At 36.1% G+C, this 26,998-nt stretch overlaps 2 protein-coding genes across 14 annotated transcripts in view; one reads left to right on the top strand and one right to left on the bottom strand.

The window, feature by feature from the left end:
* The window catches only part of si:ch211-167b20.8 (protein phosphatase 1 regulatory subunit 3A), a 15,412-nt gene extending 4,437 nt beyond the window's left edge, over positions 1–10,975 (bottom strand). For 2 of the 8 annotated variants that reach the window (XM_067395016.1, XM_067395020.1), the window contains exons 1-3: positions 9,878–10,975; positions 1,935–1,975; positions 1,722–1,819 (exon numbers count right to left, since the gene is read on the bottom strand). In XM_067395016.1, the coding sequence (XP_067251117.1) occupies positions 1,722–1,819; positions 1,935–1,975; positions 9,878–10,719 (981 nt within the window). In that variant the 5' untranslated portion in view covers positions 10,720–10,975. The remainder of the gene's footprint in view (positions 1–1,721; positions 1,820–1,934; positions 1,976–9,877) is intronic. The other 6 variants (XM_067395017.1, XM_067395021.1, XM_067395018.1 and 3 more) reach the window with 5 other exon arrangements.
* Positions 9,624–26,998, top strand: foxp3a (forkhead box P3a). 6 transcript variants are annotated; one of them, XM_067395030.1, is made up of 15 exons: positions 9,624–9,721; positions 12,725–12,805; positions 15,666–15,766; positions 20,335–20,495; positions 20,619–20,693; positions 22,487–22,574; positions 22,652–22,808; positions 22,953–23,060; positions 23,156–23,243; positions 23,467–23,535; positions 24,789–24,942; positions 25,068–25,144; positions 25,224–25,325; positions 25,571–25,692; positions 26,460–26,998. In XM_067395030.1, the coding sequence occupies exons 4-15, from the start codon at positions 20,337–20,339 to the stop codon at positions 26,551–26,553; spliced, it is 1,293 nt and encodes a 430-aa protein (XP_067251131.1). In that variant the 5' UTR covers positions 9,624–9,721; positions 12,725–12,805; positions 15,666–15,766; positions 20,335–20,336; the 3' UTR covers positions 26,554–26,998. The 6 variants fall into 6 exon arrangements, with proteins under 6 accessions (XP_067251131.1, XP_067251132.1, XP_067251129.1 ...); XM_067395031.1 differs by lacking the exon at positions 9,624–9,721 and adding an exon at positions 10,251–10,347 and having other exon boundaries at positions 15,666–15,757; XM_067395028.1 differs by lacking the exon at positions 9,624–9,721 and adding an exon at positions 10,251–10,347.

Raw genomic sequence — 26,998 nt, 5'->3', positions numbered from 1 at the left:
CAATTAATGTGTTAAAAGTTTAATTTATAACTAGGTTCTTGAGTTATCTTTAGTCTAAATTGCTCTGAAAAACACTACAGCTCTGCATTTGTTGCAGTAGTGACAGACAGGAATCCCTTACAAGAATAAGAAAAAACAGAAGACAGCGCTGATAGATAAATAACCGTATACCACCACAGATAGTAACTATACAAAACAGGGATTGACAATAAGGACGGCCCAATGGCCTGGGTCCAGCATTAAAGTCGCTCGGGACAGTTGACGTAACTGTCACTTGCCCGATCGGGCCAGTATCCTCACAAAATTACATCATTTGCACTTGTTTTTATGCCAATTTAAACATTCAAGCACAAGAAGACGCAAAAGAGAACTCAATTTGGTACTCACTGCATCTCAGACAGCGCACGAATACTGAACTGAGTTCTGTTTCATGTTTTGTAGCGATTTAAATATTCACACAAAATTATGTCAATATGCCTTGGCAAGCATCGTTTTAAACATAGACCATTATGTCTTAAGTGAATTTAAACAGCTGAGAAAGAAAACGCATATGTAACAGTATATGGGATCTGTGCATTTGGTCTTAAAGTGACAGCATCCTAATAAATCTGCTGCAGTCTGTGTATTTAAACGTATGGTTCACACAAAAATTAAAATTTTGTGATTATTTACTAACCCTCAAGTTGTTCCAAACCTGTATGGGTTTCTTTTTTCTGTTGAACACAAAAGTAAATATTTTGAAGAATGTTGGTAACCAGACAGTTGACAGTAGCCAATGATTTCCATAGGATTTTCTTTCATACTATGGAAGTAAATGGTTACCGTCAACTGTCTGGTTACTAACATTCTTCAAAATATCTACTTTTGTGTTCAAAAGAAGGTTTGGAATAACTTGACGGTGAGTAAATGATGACAAAATTTTCATTTTTTGGGTGAACTATCTCTTTAATGTTAATCAAAGGACAAAGAAAAAAAACATCACTCACTGATCTTGACTGAATAACTTTTATAACTTTAATAAGGATTAATCTATATTTAATTTATACAGACTATGCAGTGTTATTTTACATTTGATTACTTAATTCAATTTTGGTACCGGAAAAATACAGTTAGATCAACCTGTAAAACCTGAAAAGCAACGTTTATTTCATTTATTTCATATGTTTGTTCTATTGTATTTATTTGTGCTATTGCTTATAATTTGATTATTTGTTCTTATTTTATTACTGACTGTTTACTTGTCTTTAACAATATTTGAAATTAATAGGAGTTTTTGGTGTCCTAAACTTGTTTATTAAAGTTACATGGTAAAAAACAACAAATACAACAACTAGGATTATTTTATATTATTTTTGTTGTGGTGGGGCCAGTGAAAATATTGGCAGGGCAAGTAAAAATTAAAAACACGAGCCCAACCAGTAGAAAAAAACCTTAGCGTTGAGCCTGCAAAGATTCACTGTAAGCGTGTCTATAGACAGCATACAGGTCAATGAGTTTTCTAACACACCGCAAAAAAAAAAAAAAAAAAAAAAAAAATAGAAAAAAGGCTGTTATACCACATATGAAAACCGTCATGGAAATCTGGTAAAGGTTAGAGCCAGGAGGGGAAAACAAAGTTGTTTAAAGTTTTTTTAAACTTTTTTGGGTATGTCTATGATACACGGTGTCTTTTTCCACCTGCTATCCAAGCCAAACTCAGAAATGGAGATAATATAGCAAACCTCACGCACCTCGATGTCGATCTCTGGCTGGACTATAGGCGGCTGTGCAAAAGATGCTTGATCCTCTGCTACTTCATCCTCAGTGCTGCCAAGATCTGCTGAAAAGAAAAACTGAGGAATCTGAAGCATAAAACAACTAACCTGACATTTGTTTGTTTTATTTATCCCAAGATAAAGAAGTTATTGGATAACATTATGACACTTATAACATACCATCTCCTCTGTCGTCAGAGTCATCGTAACCAACGTCAGCTCTAAAAGGAAGACACACATACACACCAAAACAATCATTCTTCAGCAGCACACATTGATGAAAGGCATTAATAAATGAAAAGTACAGAATTTTATCAGTTACATTCCATATTTCAAATTTTTATTTATAAGATTTTTCTTTATAGAATAAAAGGGATAGTTCATCCAAAAACTGTCACCTTCATTTCGTTCCAAACTTGAAAAATGAAACAAAAATTTAAATGTCTGGTTTTTTTGTCCATACAATGAAAGTTAATGGTAACCAAAACTGTTTAATTACCAGTATTCTTTAATATATCTTCTTTTGTGTTTCACAGATGATAGAAAGTCATACATGTGTAGAACGACACGAGAGGGAGTAAATTACTTCTTTTTTTTTGGTGAACCATCCCTTTAAAAGTACAAGTATCATTCACTTTCCAAAGTTAAACATGATTGCTTCATTAAATGGAAAATAACTGTGACCTCTGTGACATTTGTTACTATGGTAACATCTGACCTCCTCCAGAGTTTGAGATGTTTTTTGTTTTCAGAGCTGTGGGTGAAGACTGTCTAGTCCACACTCCCCCATGATACACCCTATGATGGGATAAAGACCTATCCAAATATTACAAGTGCATTCTTGCATGTCACAATAAGGTTTTGCATACCAACTTTTCCATTTTAGGTAGAAGTCGCTACACATTTATGCACTTTTTTTAAGTGCGAACTCCGCAAAGTGGTTCAATTGACATCCTCTTCTATGACCTTCTATTCTTAGCATGTTTGAGCAATGTAATAGAAACAAGGCTTGACATTTGAGGAAAGGTTGCGAGCGAGACTTGCGAGTCTGAATGGAACTGAAGGTCGAAACTCATCTTCTGATTTTATCTCCAGACAAAACAGGAGTTCCATGACATTGCTGTGTGTAGCATGAAAAAAAAAAAAAAAACAGTCTTTTTTCCTCTCAAACTTTTGGATAACCCTCTTTGCTGTTGGGTATCCCAGACAGATTGTGAAAAGTGAAAATAATGGTTAAAAAGATTGTCTCCGGTGCGCATAGAGGGAACCAGCGTAGGTTTGTGTCTGCTTTTGTTGGTTTGTTGTGTTTCTACTGTGCAACCCCCAGAAAAAGGTCAGAGGTAAGGTCTCGGTACACCAGAGCTGAAAGTGACACCTGCCTTGTCCTATTTTCATCCTCCTCACACACCCTTGAATGGCTGCCATTCTTAAAAGGGAGTGAGGGGGTGGGGAGACTGCAACCCAAAAAACTAACACAATATACATGCTGTATAACAGGCCCTGTATAATCCAAGACGATGTTGTTAATCAATGGTTTTCCATCTTTAGCACCAGGAAATGTTAAGACAGTGGACATTTCATGATGTTGTATATTTGTAACATTCATACACTGCAAAGGCTGCATGTACTGTAAATATAACATGAATAGATGCATTGAAAAACTATGCAGTTTCTATACAGCAATGTTAGCAACTTAAAATTGTCACTAATTTATGTTTTGAATATGAAACATTGAATGTAGAAACATTAAATCATTAAATGTAAATCTAAAATGATAAGTTATAAAATACACTCATAAGCTTCACCTGATGCTGCACTTAATTTATACAGAAGCATAGCAGCATCACAGCTGCCTTTGTTACTAGGGCCTGGGATGGCTTAGAGCATCATATTTAAGCATTTTTATGGGGCATTGCGTTTTTTAAAATGTGAGGAGCCATACTAGTGTGCTCTATCAAAGGATTTCTCTCTCACAGGTAAGCAGGGAGTGGGAAATACAAAACATGGAGTGGAGCTGTAGCGGAGTGATCACAGAACTGATTGATCATCTAAATATATCCGCTCTACTTATAAACTGTGTTCCATACCAGCTTTTAGTCTGCACGTTACTTGGCGACATCCAAATCTAAAATCTTGAAACTATAGACCTCATGTAGCCCTGTCCCTCTTCAGTGCTGTGCTGCTTGTGTTCTATCTTCCAGTTCGTAATTCCACAGCATGAGGGTAATATCTTACAGATTTATGAACTGCTTATTTTAGAATCTTCCCAGTCTACTGACATTTGTTATGACAGCCACTTCAAAGATTTTTGTGTTTAAAGGGATAGTTCACCCAAAAATTTAAATTCTGTCATCATTTACTCCCCCTCAAGTTGTTCCAAACCTGTATAAATTTCTTTTTTTCTGTTCAACACAAAGGAATATATTTTGAAGAATGTTTGTAACCAAGCAGATCTCGCCCCCCATTGACTACCATAGTATTTATTTTCCTACTATGGTAGTCAATGGGGGGGTGATATCTGCTTGGTTACAAATATTCTTCCAAATATCTTCCTTTGTGTACAACAGAACAAAGAAATTGATACAGGTTTGGAACTACTTGAGGGTGAGTAAATGATGACAGAATTTTCATTTTTGGGTGAACTAAAGGCTGATTTATACTTGCATCGGACCTCGTAGCTACGGCGTACACTCGACGCAGAAGTATAAATCAGCCTTAACCCATTAAGCCCCGGGTATACTTCGGCCGTCCACATTCGTGCACCGTCCGCATGACGTGTCCGGGCGCGGAAAGTGAAGTATACCCGGGTCTTTAAACTTCCATTTTTGCGGTAGCTCTGTATATTTCTATGGCACTGCAGTCGAAGAGTAATTAGCTAGTGAAGTGGATTTATTTACTTATTGTAGAGTTAATGAAAGTTATCATGGGCATTGTAATGTTTGAACCAGATGTCATAACAAATGTCAGTGGGAAGATTTTAAAATAAATGGTTCATTCATAAATCCATAAGATCTTACCTTCATGCGGTGGAATTACAAACAGGAAGACAGAAGACACGAGCACTACATAAGGTCTAAAGAGTTGAGTTGCAAGGATGACGTCAGAACCCAGAAGACTAATTTGCACCGACTAATTGCATCGAAAGGAGGCGAGGAATGAGGAACGAGGATGCTTCCTGAGGAGTCATGAGAGGATACACAGTTGTATCCTTCCCTCGCATCCTAAGGGGGTGGAGTTAAGACACAAGGAAAGGAAATGAGGATACACAAATAAGAAATGAGAAGCACCCAGGTCCACTTTTTCAGCAGCGTTTGTTCCGGAAGTGTTTGTATATTAAACACCATATATAATATTTTATATTATATACTATTTATTTATTAGGTTTATTGTAATATATGCATATATATCCAAACATTTAGGTATTTTGAGAGTGTAGGGAAAGCGGCTCGATTACGTAATTTGTGATGCCTCATGGGAGAGGGCGGAGCTAACGAGATCTTTCATTTTGCTTGTTTCCACTCTGGTGGAATTTTCTTAACGGAAAAACTGTTTTTTTACAGTTTGAAAGCTAAGTTGGGCAATATTAATTGTCTACTGAGGATAAAAGAAAATAACTAAGCAATTTCACACACGGCTGATTTAGACCTGCTTATATTTCGTACAACAGCACTCTCGCGAGTGCGACATTGCTTAAAGGGTTAGTTTACCCAAAAATGAAAATTCAGTCATTTATTACTCACCCTCATGTCGTTCTACACCCGTAAGACCTTTGTTCATCTTCGGAACACAAATTAAAGGGACAGTTCACCTATAAATTAAAATTTTATGTTTATCTGCTTACCCCCAGGACATCCAAGATATAGGTGACTTTGTTTCTTCAGTAGAACACAAATGATGATTTTTAACTACAACCGTTGCGGTCTGTCAGTCATATAATGCATGGCAATGGGTTGGTGAGGTCTAAAGGCGCTCTGGTGACGGATATACTTCAATGAGTGCAAGATATCACTTCTATTGTCAGAGCGCGTTCAGACCTCACCAACCGGATGCGCAAGGCAGTTGGACATAGTGGTGTATTAGAGGTAAAAAATTATATAAATACTGTTCGGTTTCTCGCACAAACTGATCATTTCGTGTCTTAGGACATTAATGTTAGGGGTGTGCACAAATAGTCGAATATTCGACCTGTAATTAATATTCGAAAAATACAAATAGTATTCGAATTTACTATGTTGCTTTGCTGGCCATGAATGCAGTGAATCCAAGAAAAATCTTAAAGGTGCCCAAGAATGCTTTTTCACAAGATGTAATATAAGTCTAAGGTGTCTCCTGAATGTGTCTGTGAAGTTTCAGCTCAAAATACCCCATAGATTTTTTTTAATTAAATTTTTTAACTGCCTATTTTGGGGCATCATTAACTACACACTGATTTTGGCAGCACCGCCCCTTTAAATCGCGTGCTCCCTGCCACACAAGCTCTCGACTATATTACAGTGCATTTACAAAGTTCACACAGCTAATATAACCTTCAAATGGATCTTTACAAGATGTTCGTCATGCATGCTTCGAATTATGTGAGTAAAGTATTTATTTTGATGTTTACGTTTGATTCTGTATGAGTTTGAGGCTATGCTCCGTGGCTAACGGCTAATTCTACACTGTTGGAGAGATTTATAAAGAATGAAGTTGTGTTTATGCAATACAGACTGCACGTTTAAAAATGAAAATAGCGACAGCTCTCTTGTCTAAGAAACGATGGTAACTTTAACCACATTTAACAGTACATTAACAACATGCTAATGAAACATTTAGAAAGACAATTTACAAATATCACTAAAAATATCATGTTATCATGAATCATGTCAGTTATTATTGCTCCATCTGCCATTTTTTGGCTGTTGTTCTTGCTGGCTTACCTTGTCTGTGCACAGATCCAGACGTTTATACTGCCTTTCCTTGTCTAATGCCTTGAACATGGGCTGGCATATATGCAAATATTGGGATCATACATATTAATGATCCCGACTGTTACGTAACAGTCGGTGTTATGTTGAGATACGCATGTTTTCCGGAAGTCTTTTAAACAAATGAGATTTATATAAGAAGGAGGAAGCAATGGAGTTTGAAACTCAATGTATTTCTTTTCCATGTACTGAACTCTTGTTATTTAACTATGCCCATATAAATTCAATTTTTGATTCTAGGACACTTTTAAGCACTAAAACTCGCAGTTATAACTAAATGCACCGGGTGGCGCTGTGGAGCGTGTTTACAAAGTTCACTTTATTTGATCGTCACATAATTGTCGTCTGCCTCACGAAGTTTGGAATTACTTAGATGAAAATGATCTTACAAAATGGAATTAACGTTACTTTTGATCAAATTAATTAATTAAACTGAGTTATCATAATATCACCACCATATTGAGAAAGCACATGAAATCTAAACACCCGTCGAATGAGGAAAACAGCTGTCCATCACTGCATTCACGACAGGTAAGCGCAGCTGTTAAGTTATCTTCGAGTGAGCCAAGAAGATAACATCTGATAGCAAAATGATTTCGAGACATATGCTTCCTTTAAGTTTCGTTGAGGGAGATACGTTATATTCACGAACAGAAAACAAAGTGCTGCCTGCTGTTAGAAACTTAGCTTAGCACACCATTGTGTATTATCGTTATCTTTGTGTTTCTGCAACGTCTGTCAGCGGAGCTCGTTTTCTTTTTTGTTTTTCTCAACATGAACATGTGAAACAATATAACCAATTACTGACTCGAGTGTATTATGTAGGCCTACATTACGTTTTGTACAATAACTGGCGCTGTCTGCTTTATTAGTGTTTTTCCCATTCGCGCTGCTTGAGCTTAAATGCTTTTGTTCTTTATATTTTTTTGTTTACACATATTGTTTAATGCTTTGAACTAAAAGAAAACCTTAAGATATAATGTAAGCTTGTTGTGTATATTGCCTGATCGTAAGCTTGTTCAGAAATGGTTACAAAATCTTGATGAATTAAAAAAAATAACGCCTTTCTTGTGACGTCATTTAAATAAACGAATATTCGTTTTTTTATGAGCCCAAATATTCGAATACAATATTTTGGTAAAATGCCCATCCCTAATTAATGTGTCTTCACGAGCCGCAGGGTTTAATTTGGATTCGTCTGTGCATGTTTTTTTTACTCTTAAAGATGAAATTCCCATTGCCATGCATTATATGACTGACAGACAGCAACGGTTGTAGTTAAAAATCCTCATTTGTGTTCTACTGAAGAAACAAAGTCACCAACATCTTGGATGCCCTGGGGGTAAGCAGATAAACATCAAATTTTCATTTTTGGGTGAACTATCCCTTTAAGATATTGTTGATGAAATCCGATGGCTCAGTGAGGCCTCCATAGACAGCAATGCCATTCAAACTCTGGAGGTCCATAAATACGGTGGCCCAGTAGTGCACAACACAACAAAATTAAAAAAGCAAACATAAGTTCACAACACAACGGAATCGAGCCACAACACAACGGAATAAAGCCACAACACAACGGAAATGCTCCCGACCACTAGGGGGCTCTCAGAGCTCGGTAAAGTTAGTTTTCCTTGCCACTGTTCTATAGAGTGGGCAGTAATATCAATACCACGATTAAAAACAGTATGTAACCACCGTATATCGACATGAAATATTAATTCATTATCACCTACGTGCAAAATAGCTTCATATTTATACTTGTGAATGATCTGACGCGCTACCACGGCGCATGATGAAGGGAACTTCTGCCAATCCCACCAAGTGGTTAAAACGTATAATCTGTATTCATTAAAATTACTTTTAACATTTAAAAACAGACATATTCAAATTCCAAAGCTTGTCAGTCTTGCCAACAGGAACTAAGAACCTTTGGAATCTGAATATGTCTGTTTTTAAATGTTAAAAGTAATTTTAATGAATACAAATTATACGTTTTAACCACTTGGTGGAATTGGTGGATGTTCCCTTTATCATGTGCCGTGGTATCGCGTCAAATCATTCACAAGTATAAATATGAAGCTATTGTGAACGTAGTTGATTTTTAATTAACATTTCATGTCGATATACAGTGCTTACATACTTAAAACTAATCATGGTATTGATATCTTTGTAAAACTGTCGACTTTATAGAACATTGGCAAGGAATACTAATATTAACGAGCTCTGAGAGCCCCCTAGGGGTCAGGAGCATTTCCGTTGTGTTGTGGCTCGATTTCTTTGTGTTGTGGCTTTATTACGTTGTGTTGTGGCTTGATTTCATTGTGTTGTGGCTCAATTTCGTTGTGTTGTGGCTTTATTTTGTTCTGTTGTGGCTTGTTGCCGTTGTGTTGTGAACTTATGTTTGCTTTTTTAATTTCGTTGTGTTGTGCACTACTGGGCCACCGTACATAAAGGTACTAAAAACATATTTGAATCAGTTCATGTGGGTTCAGTAGTTCTATCTTAATATTATAAAGTGACGAGAATACTTTTTGTGCGCCAAAAAAAAAATAAAAAAAAAATAATGATTTTTCAACAATATTTAGTGATGGCCGATATCAAAACACTGCTTCATGAAGCTTCTGAGCTTTATGAATCTTTTGTTTCTAATTAGTGATTCGGATCTCCTATCAAATGGGCTAAACTGCTGAAATCATGTGACTTTGGTGCTCCAAATCACTAATTCGATTCATAAAGCTCTGAAGCAGTGTTTTGAAATCGGCCCATATAGATATTGTTGAAGTCTTTATTTTGTTTTTTTGGCACACAAAAAGTATTCTTGTCACTTTATAATATTAAGATATTAAGAACCACTGAACCATTTCAAATCTTTTAGTACCTTTATTGACCTCGAGGGTTTGAATGAGTTTGCTCTCAATGGAGGCCTCACTGAGCCATCGGATTTCATCAACAATATCTTAATTTGTGTTCCGAAGATGAACGAAGGTGTAGAACAACATGAGGGTGAGTAATAAATGACATTATTTCCATTTCTGGGTGAACTAACCCTTTAATTGTTTGCTTTGATCCTGGGTTCGTATTAGAAGGAATAGTCCTGACTAAACACAGATTTAACAACAGGGTTTGAATTCTTCCATAAGTCCATTGACGCCCACTTACCGATACCTGGGAGGTTTTAGGATTCCTCTCAGATCATTTTTCTCCTCTATGGTGGCCTGGGCTGTCTCGTCGTCTTCATATGACTGTAGGAGAGTTACCGAATAATTCCTGCCAGAGTTGTTAGCCCAAAACTCTCCATCTGACGTCTCATAACGTACAACAAAATCAATACGCGCTCCGTTGAACAGGTACGGTGAAGCGAAAGACAGTTTCACGGAGAACTTGTCCGTTTCGCCGTCGTTGGAGCCCTGGACATACTCGGCTGGGTAATCAAAGTGATTGATCCAACCGTCCATCGTGGAACGGACATAGACTGATTTGTGAAAAGAAATGTTGAGCACACGAATAATCACCTCGAAGGACAAAGGCTCATCTGGGACAGATGTCACGCTCTCCACTTCCAGCTTGTTGGTGTGGACAGCGAGCACGAGCTCTGTTCCGGCGAGCGCCTGGAACTCTGGCCGCACTCGGTAAGTGGGCTCGCGGTAGGTTTTTCGGTACCGCGCCTCCTCTTCCTCCCATCTTGAATCGTCCTCGTCATCTGAATCAAACGGTACAAACATTCTGACATCAACCAGCTCGGCTCCCGTACTGTCTACAAACGACACTCTTCTGTTCGGCAACCCCAGGCGAATTCGCATGTACTCGGCGGTTTCATCCGCGATCGAAGATCCTCGCTTCCTGGGAACGGGGGAAGACCTCGGTATTAGATGGACGTCTTCCTCGGTTTCTTCCTCCTCTTCATCGTTACTGTTGTCTTCGGAACGCTCGACTCTCACCGTCTTGAAAAGACCCTCTTGTGAGGGGATAGTAAGGAAATTACTGTTATTCCCCTGCGCCATTACGCCTGTTTCTGAGCCTCATAAACATGAAAGGTGCGCGATAACTGCGATGGTGCGCGCTTGTCAGATCGAGCTGCTGTTCATTGTGTCAACGGAGACCCGCGAGGGTCCGTCACCTCGTTTCGACCGAGCTAGGCCTAAACTATTGACATAAACGAGAACAACAGTCTGGAGCGCATAGTGCACAGACACGAATAAGTGTCTAAATTTAGAAGGAAGCGGCACGTCCATCGTTTTCCAGAGGTCAGGAGGAAGATGGGCTCTGTTGGTATATCCCTCCCCTCATCTCTTGTTGGTCGCTCCAAACCGCACACGCCCCCCACTTCTGTCTGAAAGTTTAAAGACACGCTCATTTGTTTGCCTGCAGTTGGTTGCGAGCATAAATTCCCCTTATAATACTAATTGCATAAAGAAATAAAAAAAAGAATGTTCATAATAATCGAATATTGTCATCTAATAATAATAAACATTTGATATTGTTAATATAGAAATTGATATTGTTATTATAGTTCATATGATAACAAAAATGATGATAATAAATTTTTATAATCCATTTTATTTATCAATTTTGTTGATGATTATAATGATGACAATGGTGGAGATGATCTGAGTTTTCAATTTAAACAAGTTTCCGGCATAGAATACAGTAAATACTATATTGCTTTCATTGCTGTCATTGTCAAGAATATGTAAGCACAAAGCATTTTTTTGTGCAGTTTCTTTTAAATATTTAATAAATGAAAAAAGTGCTTCATCTGTGGCCTTTGCGAGTCAACATTGACTCATATATTTAAACAAGCATGTTATGGCCTTTCAGCATGTTATGCAGCTTTAAATAGTTTCGTAAGACTCAGCCACTTACACAATTTTCTCCATAGGGTAAAATAAGGTTAAAGGCCACCTGGGGTAACAGGCCCCTGTAATATTCTTAATAAATAAATAAAAAATGTTAAATAAATGGTGACAAATACCACTACAGCACTTTCCTAAACACTACAACTGCAGCTGTTTGTTTGGTTTGAATTGTATCTCTTAAGATGCTCACCATTTGCTTAGAGCAGAATTAATACAAAAGTTTTCAGTTATGAAATATGCAAACTACTTTCAAAAGTGAATCAAGAAAAGCAGTTATGAGGGTTAAAAACAGTTTTGATGCCTAATTCTTTCACTCATAAAAAAGCAAAGTCCCTGCAACTGTACGAGCAGCTTGTCTATACCTGTCCCTGACTGCACACACAAACTGTTTCTGATCACGTAATCCACTCAGTGGATTTGTGCAGATGCGACTTCTCTGAAAGAACAATATAGCAGAATAATCACTAAGCTAATGAAATCCATTGGTGACAAAGAATAGCTGGCATATTCGATTACGGACCATTACTGTTTAAAGATATTGATTGGTAAGCTATTTTAACCCCTAGATGGAGCAATCAGTCTTGCTTAACTTGAAATCAATATGTGCAACAGGTTCAGCATTAGAGCTTTGGCTTGCTGCGCATAGCGGGAGATGATCGTAAACCATATTCACCTAACCATGAATAACATTTGGTCCTTGAACTCTTATATTTTAACACTACACATCTGCTTGTCTGCTACAAATGTCAGCTATGATTATAATGATTATAAAGCAGACTTCATGTTGACTAAAGAATTCCATTGCTGCAAGTAACATACTGAATTATTAAGTAGTTGGTGTCATTTGTAACAATATGACAGAAAAGAACAACAGCAAAAATTGAACAAACATTATACAGTTTGCCTCGTGAAAAGCTTTAATATTTAAGAAGTTGTATGTTACCTACAGTATATGTGTATGTTACATATCTGCTACATTTTAAAATAAATCCATAGCAGGTCTGCTGCCTTCATCAAATAATAGCGAAGACTACCGGACCTCGTCTGCTATTCAGCTGCTGTAAAACTTACATTATCATATTCTTGGCACTGTATGCTGACATATTTTTTCAAATTGTATTCTGAAACATCTTTTTTCACTACTGTCTAGGCATGCTGAAAAATCAAGAAAATAGAAAAAGGAGTCTTCAATGGGGATTGGTTTTGTTACAGCTCTCCCCACTCCTGTCAGGTATTGTTGTTGAATGAGGATAAGAGATAATCATGATTTGAATGCATCCCCATATTTCCCTACAAATACAAGTTCTATGATTAAAATGAAATAGATTTATATATAATTGTGCAGACTTGGTTCAAAAATCACTTACAGCTTTATGTCTCGAAAATCTTGAGTGGCATCAGGAACAAAGTGGGTATGTACTCCAGTGACTAGTGCTTTTACGACTAACCCAGTGTTAAGATTACACCTGCTTAAAGACACGTCAAACTTATGACCCCTTTCTTTAATCTTGATTCTTTTCTTTCATAGTTAACCAGATGGTTCTTTGCGTATACCAAATGTTTTATTTTCCTTTGCTGTCACAAAACTTGAGTGAAGACTAAGAATTTGATATTGTGTGAAACACCATGTGATGTTACATAAGCCACATAGAGACAAATAATAATGCAAAACATTCAACCTGGAAGTGGTTGAATGTTTTGTTATCTGTCTCTACAGGGCTTATATAACATCACATGGTGTTTAATTCGGCAAGCAGAAATAGTTTCGTTATAAAAGTTGTAAATGAATGTAGAAGAACAGAAAGAAGTGCAATCTGTGCATTCATACAAGATAAAGTTTTTCAAAGTTTATGGACTCGATAGCTGTTAGTTTGTTTTTCAGTATATGTTATAAGAGTCTTTTCCTAATCATTCTGCATTGATCTCGTAGTTTTACAGTCTTATGAAATAAGAATGAATAATTCATAGCAGTGAATAAGTTTAAAATATGAAAATAAATGATGCGAGTTGTTGAACATGAAACAGTGTCAAATGTTTGTTTATGAAAGTTTGTTAATCTAAATATTTATAAGTATTTCACAAATTATGTGAAATTCTTTATACAAACTTATAATTATGACCCTGAATAGCATTTGTTTTTAATATAGATGTGCCTGTTGTTAGGATACATGTTCAAACAGTCTACAACTTCAAAAATGTTTTTTAAGTTGTATAAAGTTATATACTTGAATCAGAAAAGACTGTAAAAAAGTCTTGCAAGTCTACATACAGTACATGTGCTTGGGAGTGTCATTATTGAAGAACAATTTGTTCAAAAACACTCAAATAACCTTTTTCAACCACAGGATGAGGATGTTTTTTCCTGCGTTATTCTAATCGACACACATACTATGTACATGTACATATGTTCAGTCTCCCCCCAGAACCCGAATACAACGTCACACACCCTGCGAACGGACTTTCCGAACACGTAATAGGTTATTTTCTTTGCAATCTCATTTTCCGGTCTTCCGGAATGGACTTCACCACGTTTTGATTTAAAAGTGGCACACAATAGCCTTTATTTATTTAAGTATAAGGCACAATTATTATTTTATTATTATTTTAAATCTGACATGAAACATCTGATCCATAAAAATAAGTTTTATCTTAGAAGTAGGATGTTTTCAAATGAATGAGGTGAAAGACAGATATCCGTCAAAATGAAATGTGCAGAATCTCATTGCTGTTTTGTGGTAAAACAGACCAAGAGATGATCGAGATGAATTTGGGAATTCTTAGCAATACACATGCAGTATATTACCCTTAATAATAGAAAAGCCTACTATCTATAAAACTTATATGTCTATAATCACCTCATTAATCACGCAGGGAAAAAATTGTCTTTTGCTGCAATGAAGAGTTTCTAAAATAAGAAACAGAAACAACAAAATGCCACATAATTTCTGAAGAACTTGTGGAGACAGTCTGACTAGCAACTACTCACTCTGTAAATGAACACATGTATATACAATATGAATACACACACACCACACACACACACACACACACACACACACACACACACATACACCAACACCCAGTGGGGAAACAGTCTGTCTTGCCAAATTTCCATTAAATGTCATGCTAAACATTATAAAAGGGGTGACCCGAACATTTTCTAGAGCACTCGCCCTAATAATTGCTCTCTCACTCACGTCTGTCTTACCAACACTCAAACAACAGGTGAGTTCTTTTTTTACTTTCCTTCCTTAAACCTGGTTCTATTATTTAGATACTTGTTTTCTGTAATAGAGATTTAAAAAATAATATTTAAAATATTTAATATATATGTATATATATAATATATATATATATATATATATATATATATATATATATATATATATATATATATATATATATCAGTCAAAATGTATAATATATATATATATATATATATATATATATATATATATACATATATATATATACACACACAGACATATATATATATATATAATCAGTCAAAATGCAACATTGAAAGGCTTATGCATTTAAATGAACACAAGGGTTTTTGTTTTGTTTTGTTTTGTTTTGTTTACAATTTATTGTTGTTTTTTGCCAGTTTTAGTATTTGGCAGTAGTGTTTGAAAATGAGGTGATTAACTTAAATCTGCTTTTAGATTATGATTATTGAAAACTCACAGCATTGCATCATCAAATTTAGATAAATTTAAGTCAGTTTTTAACACTCAAAATCTGCTTTCACTATGACAGACAAGCGTATAATAATCATTAGATGTTTCAAATCTGTTTCTTTTATCTTCTGATTGGTTAAAATAATCACTAATTTCTCAAACCAACCACTGAATTAATTATTCATTTTACATATATAATGGCATTGAAAATTCAGATGATGCAACAATTTACACATAGTTTACTGACAACACTTCATTACACTGTAGTTTTTTGTTTAACCTGACAGATTAATACAGCTCAGCATAGGAAAAAGAGACAAGCAACCAAAAGGTGTGCTTTCCTAAAGTGCAGACATAAATGAGGTCTGTGCATCTTACAAACTCAGTTTTTGGTTTTTCTTTCCTGTTCAGAGGCACCACAGCCCTTTGCTGAGGAGAACGTATAGGAAAACGCTAAAGCATACAGACTGACTGTCTCAAGGAAAAGCTAGACAAAGAAAAAGGTGTGGGAGGTAAAACATCTTTATTCAAAGTTTTTAACTAATAAACCAAGTTGTTGTGACAGCCACTCTTAAAAGTAATATTTTCTCAATTGCTCTTTGTGGAACCTTAATTTCAGCAAACAATCTACTAAAAAAAAAAAAAAAAAATATTTGGGCTGGAGTGGGTTCTTGAGTTGAGCTATATGGTTATTTGGAGATTGAAACAATTCTTAATGTTGCATTTTTAGTTGTACAGATAAGTATTTTGATTTCTGGGATCTTTACAGCATCAGTGCATCATGGTTTTCAAAAGAACTAGAACAAACAGTTCTTAGAGGAAGTTGAAAAGGTTCTGCTTTGACATCAGGTTGCAAAATCTCTCTTGGCTTGAACCTAACCTTTATTTTTAAGAGCATTAGCTAGTTAGGATATTAAAAGAGTTCTATGATAGTGACTGGATAAATAAAGTTTATGTTGGAAAATTTGTTAAAATGTGTAACATAGCACTACATGCAATTCTACAGATGTGCTGTACAATTCTGATGCATATGATAAGCCAAGAAATTATTTTCATGTTATGGCCAATAACCAATAAATGGCAGATACTTATTCTATGCTATTTTGTCTAAGTAAACAAAAAAACACTTTTTAATGCAAAATTTGCTTCAACTTGCACATCTTCAGCAATTGCACAGATAATGCAAGAGATGCCACTTTAATAATTCTTACCTCCAAAAATAAGCCAAGATGGTGCAACTGGGTGGAGCAGGGTGTCCTAGTATTCAATGCTATTATTTGTTTCTTAAACAGTTATTACAGTACAGAATTTACTGTACAGTATTGTACATGCCCCAAATATATTGGTCTTTGATTCATGTGTGTTTAGAAAAAATGCTATACGCAAGTGAGTGGGTACAGTGGAAAAAAAGTGAGTCAGAATGAAATGGAGAGAATTTAGGCCTGCTTTCTGTTCTATATCTGTAATATTTTTTTTTTTATTATTATTAGATTTCAGGTTTAATAATGGGTGTCTGCAAATTGAAAGTATTTGACGGAAATTCATTCTGAGGTTCTGTTAGGTCACAGCTCAGATCCAATGAGTATCATTGTGACTATGAATTCCACAAAAGAACATGAAAACTAAAACTGATTTTACTGAATACTAAAGTTTCTAAAGTGGCATAAATGAAACTTACTATCCAGACTATTCTCATATCTTGAGGGAGTTGATCTCAGTGAATGGAACTGAGAGAAGATTGTATTCAGATTGAGAGATGAATAATGAGTTTCATTGCCTTAAATAATCCTCATCAATATCATCCTCAGTTTGAACTCTTGAGCTGACCAAATTAGAATCAATGTACATACACAAGGCGAATGACTGGAAAGTTGCACCCTTGCATGTAGCCGATATAAACCGAACATCTATAGTCTTCATTAAGAAAGATACAGTTCCGAGAAATGCAGAAAAAAAAAGGCCATTAAATAACATGCTTTCACTACTTTTAGAAACGTGCTGCAAACATCATTTTCAGGAAAAAAACATTTGTTACTAATCAGCACCTACAAAATAAGGCTCTTCTCTGATTTCCTTCATCTGTATCTCCTTCTTATCACACTAAGTTGCTAACTTGAAAAACCCCCCAGGTGAAAAAATTTGACATTTATCATACACTTGATGTGGTAATGTCAAATGTCAGAGCAGCAACACCATCCACACATGATTGCTTAAAACAAGTTCAGAAAACCGCAATGGCAATGGTGCTCTAAAATCCAAAGATGAAGATTTTTTCTTTCTTTCTCAGAACAGAAGTTACATTTGCAAGATTCTTGCCATCCAGGGTTTTAAGAATCAGAACACTGGTAATGCCATATTTTAAACATCCAACAGAAGTTAGCATTGCATTACATCTAAACACGTACAGAAGTACTATACATTGAGGGTGAATCAGATAAATGGTCCAGCTTGGATTGTTAGTCCTTTGAAATTCAGCAACCAAACACTTTTAATAATTTTAGACTTTTGCAAGTGTTTGACATGTAGTAACTGATGTGATTGTTCTGAGTTTCTGAGATGGATAGAGGAATACTTTTTACAGAGGAAAGTTAAGATAAGAAAAAATAAGAATAATAAGATGTCCTAATATTCCAATGGATGATGTATTCGTAAGAAAAATGAACATATAAAAGTAAAGTATTGTGATGTTGATTGACTCTAAAAGAAAAATGTGTGAGAATTGCACTTATTTAATTTATAATGGTAATATTTTGATGGTGGCTTCCATTAAATTACTAAAATAATTCAAATTTAAGGCTGAATATGTCGTATTTATACCATGAGAAAACAAGCACATCTCACTTTCACATTTCCTTGAGCTATGGATGAAAAAAGGGAAGGTTGAAAGCAAAAAAGAAAATGCAAAAATGACTCATTTAGTACTCATTTATCTACAATGGTCAAATTACTTAAATGAGCTACTGCAATTTATGCTGTTGCATTTTATTGTTATTTCAATTTAAAATAAATAATTATGCATGACATTGTTTATATTGTAACACTCACAATGCCAACTCAATTGCACAATTTTTTTAACAGAAATTATTTTTTGTAAAGCCATATTCTAAAATATGTAATGTCAAATACATTAATAAAGTGTAAATATAAACATTATTAGAAAATGACATTTGCATATATATGCAGAAAAATGATTATCATTCTGACTCCGCTTCAGAAATGATCTGTTTTTAAAGGGCAGCTTGTGTTAAGGCTTGTCAGTATAAACGGCCACTCTTGTTGGCTGATTGGCTAACATCACTGCATAGGAAACAGTATCAACACCCCCTTGCTATTGCTTGTAAGTGTTTTGAAAGCATTATGAAACCATTTACTTGTGGTTTAATAATAATAGCCTACAGTTGGCTGCTTCATCTTTCAACAAAAGCTTTTTTGCCAACTCTCCATTGAGCATTTACAAAACAAAATGCTCTGAACAAATATATACTCCTCGGACGCCATTACAGTTAACCTACCATCCAATTGTTTCTGATGCTGGTATCCTTTTGAAGTCTGTACAGAGACACAAATATGCTGTTTAAACTTGACGCACATGGTTTAAATGCGTATCCAGTGTAGACAGCTTCAGTGATTATAGTGGGTTCAGTGGGTTCTAATTGCTTTTGATGTGACGCAGTGCTCACATCCAGTGTAGGCAAATGTCATCCGTTAAGCAGCTGAATGCCAGTGGGCGGGGCCTATGATGTGATGACGTATAACTACACTCTAAAAAATGCTGGGTTAAAAACAACCCAAGTTGGGTTGAAAATGGACAAACCCAGCAATTGGGTTGTTTTAACCCAGCAGTTGGGTTAAATGTTTGCCCAACCTGCTGGGTAGTTTTACTTAACTTAACTATTGTTTAAAAATTACAGTATTGCTTACTTAAAATGAACCCAAAATATCTTGACAATTAAAATTTATTAATATGTTTAATAAATGAACATTTTAATTTAATTTTAGATTCATTTTAAGTCAGCCATATAGTCATTTTCAAACAATAGTTGGGTTAAATAAAAGTACCCAGCAGGTTGGGCAAACATTTAACTCAACAGTTGGGTTAAAACAACCCAATCGCTGGGTTTGTCCATTTTCAACCCAACTTGGGTTGTTTTTAACCCAACATTTTTTAGAGTGTATGCGGTAAAACAAAATCCTGGCAGCTGTGGTTGCCAGAATAAAGAAGAAGTTCATCACAAGTAGCTTTGCAAAATCACACAAACCCAAAACACCATCATGGTAACACATGACACTTAAATAATGCAATAAACATTCATTAAACAACGTAGATGTAACATAAAACCCAAATCTGCATAACTGATACACAATTATATATTTCATATTTCAATGTAAATTATAATTTCATTTGTTCTGTTTTACTTTTTACATGAAATGTCCAGTTAGATCTTTTAGTATTTCCCTGTACATAGTACGAAAACTTACTGTTAACCTATTAAAAAAAATTTCCTATTGCATTTTTACAATATTTTACTGTTAAAATTACACTAATGTTTAACAGTGTATTCGTCGATGTTTTGCTCTGAAGGCAAATGTATTTGCCCAAGTGACATCACAAACCTCACAATACCCAAACAAGCCATTTTTGGAAATCTTTGTTTATAATGAGGAGGACATTTTAAGCTATGAATCTTGCAGGTTGTTTTAATGCTACAAAGACTTCTTATAAGTCATAAGATCAAGGCAACTTTGATTTCTCATGTCATGACCCCTTTAAAATACGTGGGGGCCCACCACTGCTTTTCCTGAACTCTTGGTCTCTGGTCAAGATAAACTGTGGTTTGTGTTCAGCAATGTGAAACAAGAGAAGGAAAAACGACCTCCATTTCATTTAGCAGTTTTGAATTCAAATGTGTTTAGTACTATATTTGGAAACAAAGCAAAAGGCGATTGTACACAGGAAATACTTTGCATAATTAAGTGAGGGCTGGAAGTCTGATTCATTTCACTCTCAGTACTCAGTCGTAGTAAGGTAAAGTTAATTAACTGTAAGCTCTTTTTCGTCTTCCTACTTATTTCTATATAGGAATGCATCAAAATGGTCCTGGAATATACAGAGGTGAAGATAACCGGAGCAGTCACCAACATCAGTACCAAGAGGAAGACAGTCCTACCTTTTCCAGCATACAGATGAAACCCGGGGGAAGCAGTTCACCTCTGACCTCAGCTAAACACATGGCTACCAAGGTAACAGAATAGAAACTGCCATATTTATATTTAGATATTAAAAAAATATTGATCATGTTAATTTAAGTTCTTCCACTAAAAAACAAGTGCTATAAGTGCTGTATCTTGATTGTGATTTCAAAGGTATCTGTTGCTATGGAGAGTGATATCAGCGGTGCCGGCTCATCTCACATTCAAAATTCCATTCTACAACAGCAGGTACAGTCCAATCATAAAACGTTTAACTTCCATAGCAACACCTTGGCCAAAAACTAAATGATTAAAGGTGTAGTAAGTGATTTCTGAGAAACACTGTTGATATTTGAAACCCAAACACACACCCCACCAACCCTTGATCACTTCGGCCACCAAAATGCATGAACACGCAATGCAAGAGTGGATGTTTCTTTATAATAGCTGAAGTGAAGCAAAATAATGATTCACAAAAAATAAAGTAAAGATGATGAATGAATGACAAGGAAGAACAAAAAAATTAACATACAGTACACAAGAGTATATACAAGCAAGACAAGACAGCTCCAGACAAAGAGTGACACTCAACTGTCCTGTTACTATAGCTAACATTACAACAACAGCATATCTTGGTTCTATGAAAAACCAATGTTACTCATATACAATATGGAACAGAAACAATGCAAACTCATCGTTCATTTTAGGCCTTCCTGCTTAGGCCTTTCTGGGGTTTGAAATCTTTTCTAACATCCATTCAGGTCCTAAAGCTGAAGCTTAATCATAACCCTTCTTTTTCCAGGGTTATTCCTTTGATCTCTTCTCTTTTGTAATGTCTCTCATACCCCTTTTCCACCAGCATGAACCGAGCGCTAGTTGAGAGCTAGCGCTATTGCCGGTTCAGAGCTGGTTCGACTGACAAGCCTTCTAAGATCTGTTTTTTCTTTCCTCATCTGTCCTACCAATGCTAGCGTGGCAGGGCCAAACACAAACACACCATTAACAATGGCATTGCAATACTACTGATGCTCATGGCTTTACGAACCCACACCCAAATGTAGACGGAAATTACTATTGAGCTGCTATTAACCCGATTAGCTGCTATTTAAAAAATGGCGGTCACAAGTTTCTGTTCATCTTGTTGGTAACCCCACCCCCAGCCCCTGACGCAACTGGTTCTTAGAACAGCAAAGTTTTGGTGTTACTTATGAACCACTTTTCCTGGTTCAGAGCTGGTGCTTTGGGTGTCAAAAGACAAAGAACTGATTTGAAACTATAAGCTCTGACTCTGAACCAAAACCCAAACTGCCTTGGTGGAAAAGGGGTATCAGTAATCTATCTCCCTCTAGCTTAAGCCCCGGGTATACTTCGGCCGTCCGCGTTCGTGCACCGTCCGCGTGCAGCCCAAATTTCGAGACCGTGGGACAGTGCGCGTACGACAGCACATGCGCAAGCAGGACAAAAGAGTCCACTAGGAGGCAATATGCACAGTACTGAACACAATGTGCAGTTGTCGAAGAAGAGTGTGTAAAGAGCAATTCAAAAACAAGACGAGTAAACTCAGAAGCATGCCTTCTCCATCGTTTTTGATTCCTATTCTCTTGGTGTATCTTCTGAACTATGTTGCAATAGTGGATGCACTATTTTTCTTCTCTGATCCTGCCCAGCGAATGTCCCGTTGATGACACGATGTCTGGTAAAGTATAGAATAAATTGTACTGCGCATGTTTCGAACTCTGTCATGCATCCGTGGTTAGTATACTTGAAAGATGCGCGGACACAACTGCGCGCCAGATGCGTAAAGTGAAGTATACCCGGGGCTTTACTTTCTCTCCTCCCCCATCATGAGTGCATACGCCTCCTACTGCTGATTGGCTACAAGTGTGTTGTGGTGCTTAGTCCGATCTAATTTGTACATTTCTCAGAAATCACGTACTGCACCTTTAAAAAGGAATTAAGTAGAATGCTTTTTAAAAACTGAAACATGCAACATTGGGTTGTCTAAAAATGATGCATGATGAGTTTCTGTTTTCTTCATCCAGAGTTCCAGTGAAAATACAAGCAAACATTTTAGACAGCACAGACCATCAGTACTACGTAAAGGCAACCAGCCTTTCCCACAAGTTACTGGTACTGTAGTCTCTATCAAAACTGGAAAATATAAAATAATTTGTCTGTGAAACTTAACATTTCATAATGCTCCACAGGATGTGGTGTTCATGAATGGGTTGTGGACACGGTGTGTAAGACAGAACCTGACAGCGATCTGTCAGACGTGGTCCCACTTTACAACAGCCAATCTGAAAACAGACTCAATGCCTCTGTGTCAAGTCTTCAGCCTGGAAGCCCAGAGCATTCAGGGAAGTGAGTATCTGGTTTGAGTAAACAAATACACAAACAAGAAAATAAAAAATAAATAATGATGTCCATTAATGTGCAATAAAATCCATTTTTTGCTATATATATATATATATATATATATATTTTTTTTTTTTTTTTTATCTTTAGGCATCCATATAGTGTTCCAGGCGGATATCTGTGTGTTAAAGGACAATGCAGATGGCCGGGATGCTCAAAGAACAGGGAAGTGTTCAAAGAATATGGACATTTCTTAAGGTGAGACACAAAACAATTAGAATTAACTATATAATTTGAAAAATAATAAACAATACCTCATATCTGTATGTCTTTATGTGTATTTCATAATCTAGACACCTTTCTACTGACCATGCTCCTGGGGAAAGAAGTGTAGCTCAGCTGAGGATGCAGAAAGACAAAGTACAATTAATGGAGAATCAGGTATATATAACCCCAGTACTCAAAAACACGACCAATATACTGTAAATGCTTTTTCTACAGTTTGTTCTTCATTTAACCAGCTTATGTGGAAAATTCAGTACTCATTTATTATGCATCAAAACATGGTAGAACATGGTGGTCAGGAGGAGAAGAAGAACTAGATGATGAATAGATGCTTGCTTATGACCCTGTGTTATATTTACTTTGTGAATGTTACTGTTAGTTGACAGCAGAGAGACAGAAACTGCAGGCCATGCAGCTACACCTGTTTGATGTCAAATCTACCTCTGAGGTAAGTGTTCTTATGTTAAATTATATTTGAAATATATCATATATAGCAAACAGTATATTATTTATATAATAGTTTATTTATCATTGCATATATTATTCTATATATATATATATATATATATATATATATATATATATATATATATATATATATATATATATATATATATAGCTCTGGAAAAAATTAAGAGACCATTCCAAGTTCAGAAATCAATGTTAAGTGGTCTCTTAATTTTTTCCAGAGCTGTATATATTTGTAAACCAAAATAATTAACCAAGCCAGATGACTAAAAAATAGGTACACCCTTGCTTGTTGAGAGGTTAATTAGCAGCCAGGTACTGGCAATCAAATACACTTGATAAATGATTAATGGTTTATTCTCTATAAAAAAATAAATATCAACAACTCACAAAGCTCAGATGTGATTGTTGGTGCTCATTCAGTCTGGGTAAAGTTACAGTTTGCTAATACATTTTACGATGTGTTGTGAGAAAAGTTATTTACAAGTGAAGAACATTCAATACAATTGCAGATCTTTCCAGCAAGCTTACTTACTAAGGTAAGAATATGTAATGCTCGAAGAAAAGCTACAGACCTCTGATAAAGATCAAATAAATATAATGCCATGGAAAGGAAATCAGGCAAAAATTGTAGGTCTGGAAAGTATGAACCAAATGTTGTCACCACAATCGTCTCCTCAAGCATGCTGATGAAGGGATTATAATCACAATTTGTTACTGGTTTATGGATTTTTCTTCTGACCAGTGTATTCTGACAGCTAAATCTGATCTGACATTGTGTCAAACCAGACAACAATGATCCTCAGCCGATCTAGAGCAGTGGTTTGACAACCCTGGTCCTGGAGTACCCCCAACACTGCACATTTTAAATGTCTCTCTTATCAGACATTTGAGGTCTAGGAGTCTTTACTAACGAAATGATTAGTTGAATCAGGTGTGTTTGATTAGAGAGACATCTAAAATGTGCAGTAATGGGGGTATTCCAGGACTGGGGTTAGGAACCGCTGATCTACAGAACTGAAAAAGGGACCATCAGAAAAGTCAAAACCATGTCTGAGCAGCACGTAAACTAATGCCATTAATCGAATTGTGCCATAATGACAGCAGGATCTGTTTATGTTCTGTTTGTCACTTGAGTTTTTTTATATAACTATTTTTAGGGCCTGATGAAGGTCAGATGATGCTTTGTGCCCAAAATTATATATTGATGTAATTATCTCCTTTTGATCTCAGGGTGGTAACGGTGTGGAGAAGCCAGGGCACCTGTCAGGACTCCTGCAACCTGCAGCATGTCAGAACACAAATGGTCTCTATGACAGTGAGAGAGTCGCAGCTGATGCGTTAACACAAGGATACTGGCAGATCTCTACCTCACAAGTCATACCAGGTCACTCAGCACCCAAACACCCCCAAAACATTTACTATTAAAGTTATTCTATACATAATTTTAAACACTGATTCAGAAACTGAACATGTGTATATTCAATTTATAATTTATAATTCTGTCCATAGGGATTATCCCCAGTTTTGAGTATTACAAGTTAACAAACATGAGGCCACCATTTACCTATGCCTCCATGATACGATGGGTAAGCACCGCTGAATAATTATCCTGTATATTACCTTTACATTTCCTATAAGTCACATAAAAGACATCTTGTTTGCCAGGCGATCCTGGAGTCCTCAGAGAAGCAGCTTACTCTAAATGAAATCTATCACTGGTTTACCCGCACGTTCTTCTACTTCCGTCACAACACTGCCACATGGAAGGTATGAAATACAATATTTGTAAAGTGCACTTATATTTGTCATTCCATGACTCACTGCCCACAAACAAGCCAATCCTGAAACCCACATCCTCTCGTTTACATACCAGAAATATTTCACAACTTGAACGTCAGTGACAAAGTGATGACCGAGCTGTGGTTTTATGTTGGGGAAGACCAAGTGAATCTCTTATTAAATCAAGTTTCATATAAAATAAGGAATGCATAATTCTTTTACTTTGTGTGTAGAATGCTGTTCGGCATAACCTCAGTCTTCATAAGTGCTTTGTGCGCGTCGAAGGAAGGAAAGGTTCTGTTTGGACTGTAGATGAAGAGGAATTTCTCAGGAGAAAAGGGCAAAAGTTACACAGGTAAACTGTGCTTTGTAAGGATGACAGTATCATTGTGTGTATATTCCTACTCATATTGCCTTGTTTGTGGATAGTTTCAGTGTTTCCACATTCATTAACTAGACTGTGGTGGTCCATCACAGTTCATAATGAACCGAAACTTCTAATAACATAAAAGGTCTTTAAAGTTGTGTTTTGCACCATTGCTTTGGCAAAGTATCTGTCAAATGAATTAAAATCGAAAGCGCAATATGGTTTAATTCCCTTATCAAATCACAAAAGGCTGTGACTTAAGTCTGTTTGCGCTGCATGTTTCAAAGCGAAGTGCGCTCTGTGTTCTTGTGATCTGGTGTTTTCCACAGGTGGTGCTCACTGCAGAGCCAAATGATGTCCAGATCCATCTCTCTGGACATCATGGGTTGACCTTGACCTAGTCTAGCTCCACCTCTGTGGATTTAATGGATGGAGGGATAGTTATGAGTAGGGTTAGGGTGTGTTTGGACCTTCAAGCTTCACCCATTACGGCCAAATTACATCTAGAGAGGGGCAGTTGGACTTCACACTCCACCCATGGCTCTGCAGTGAGCAGCCTTTTGTTTTCTGCATCTCAGAACAGCTGAGTAGTAAAAATAAAAATAAAAACTACCTTGGGCTTATTGAATGGATCTAATAAAGTGTCTTTATTGCTGGAGCTGGGAGACACCTCAGCCTCGTGGACTAATAAAGGCATGCTGTTTAGTTCTGAATCATAAGAGATTGATTGCAATTACAGCACTTTTTCCCTTCAGGGACCAGGATATGGCCTGGATGGCACCTTTTCACCTGTTCCCCCTGACTCCACAAGGTGAAACTTACCAGATATCAGGCCCAAATGGACTCTGATTAAGAGACTGCAATAACATTAAACCACTAACAATATTAACAACTTTAGAAAGAATGACACACATGGTGGTTTTAAATTCATAGCTGGTCTCTTTCAGACATGATTTATTTTAAACTTTTGTGTGTGTGTGTGTGTGTGTGTGTGTGTAATAAATTCTTTAAGAATCAATATAAAGTTAACTTCATCCAAAGATAAAATTAAGAAATGGAAATTCAGCCAATTTTGTGTTATCCTTATCACATTTAAATGTACTGATTAAAATGTACATGTAACTCTTATAATGCCTACATTTGTACATCAATAATGATTATATTAATGACATCGTAAAGTAGGCCTATGTAAATACATTTAATATGGCACTTACTACGCTGTTAAACTGCTGTACTTTTTTTTTTTTTTAAATAAAGTATTTGAACCAAACTGAAATGCAATCTAGCACTGTTA

This window comes from Chanodichthys erythropterus, chromosome 9 (assembly GCF_024489055.1).
Source record: "Chanodichthys erythropterus isolate Z2021 chromosome 9, ASM2448905v1, whole genome shotgun sequence".
Lineage (NCBI taxonomy): Eukaryota > Metazoa > Chordata > Actinopteri > Cypriniformes > Xenocyprididae > Chanodichthys > Chanodichthys erythropterus.
Note: the sequence above shows the minus strand (reverse complement) of the source record. Positions and strands in the feature narration are given on the sequence as shown.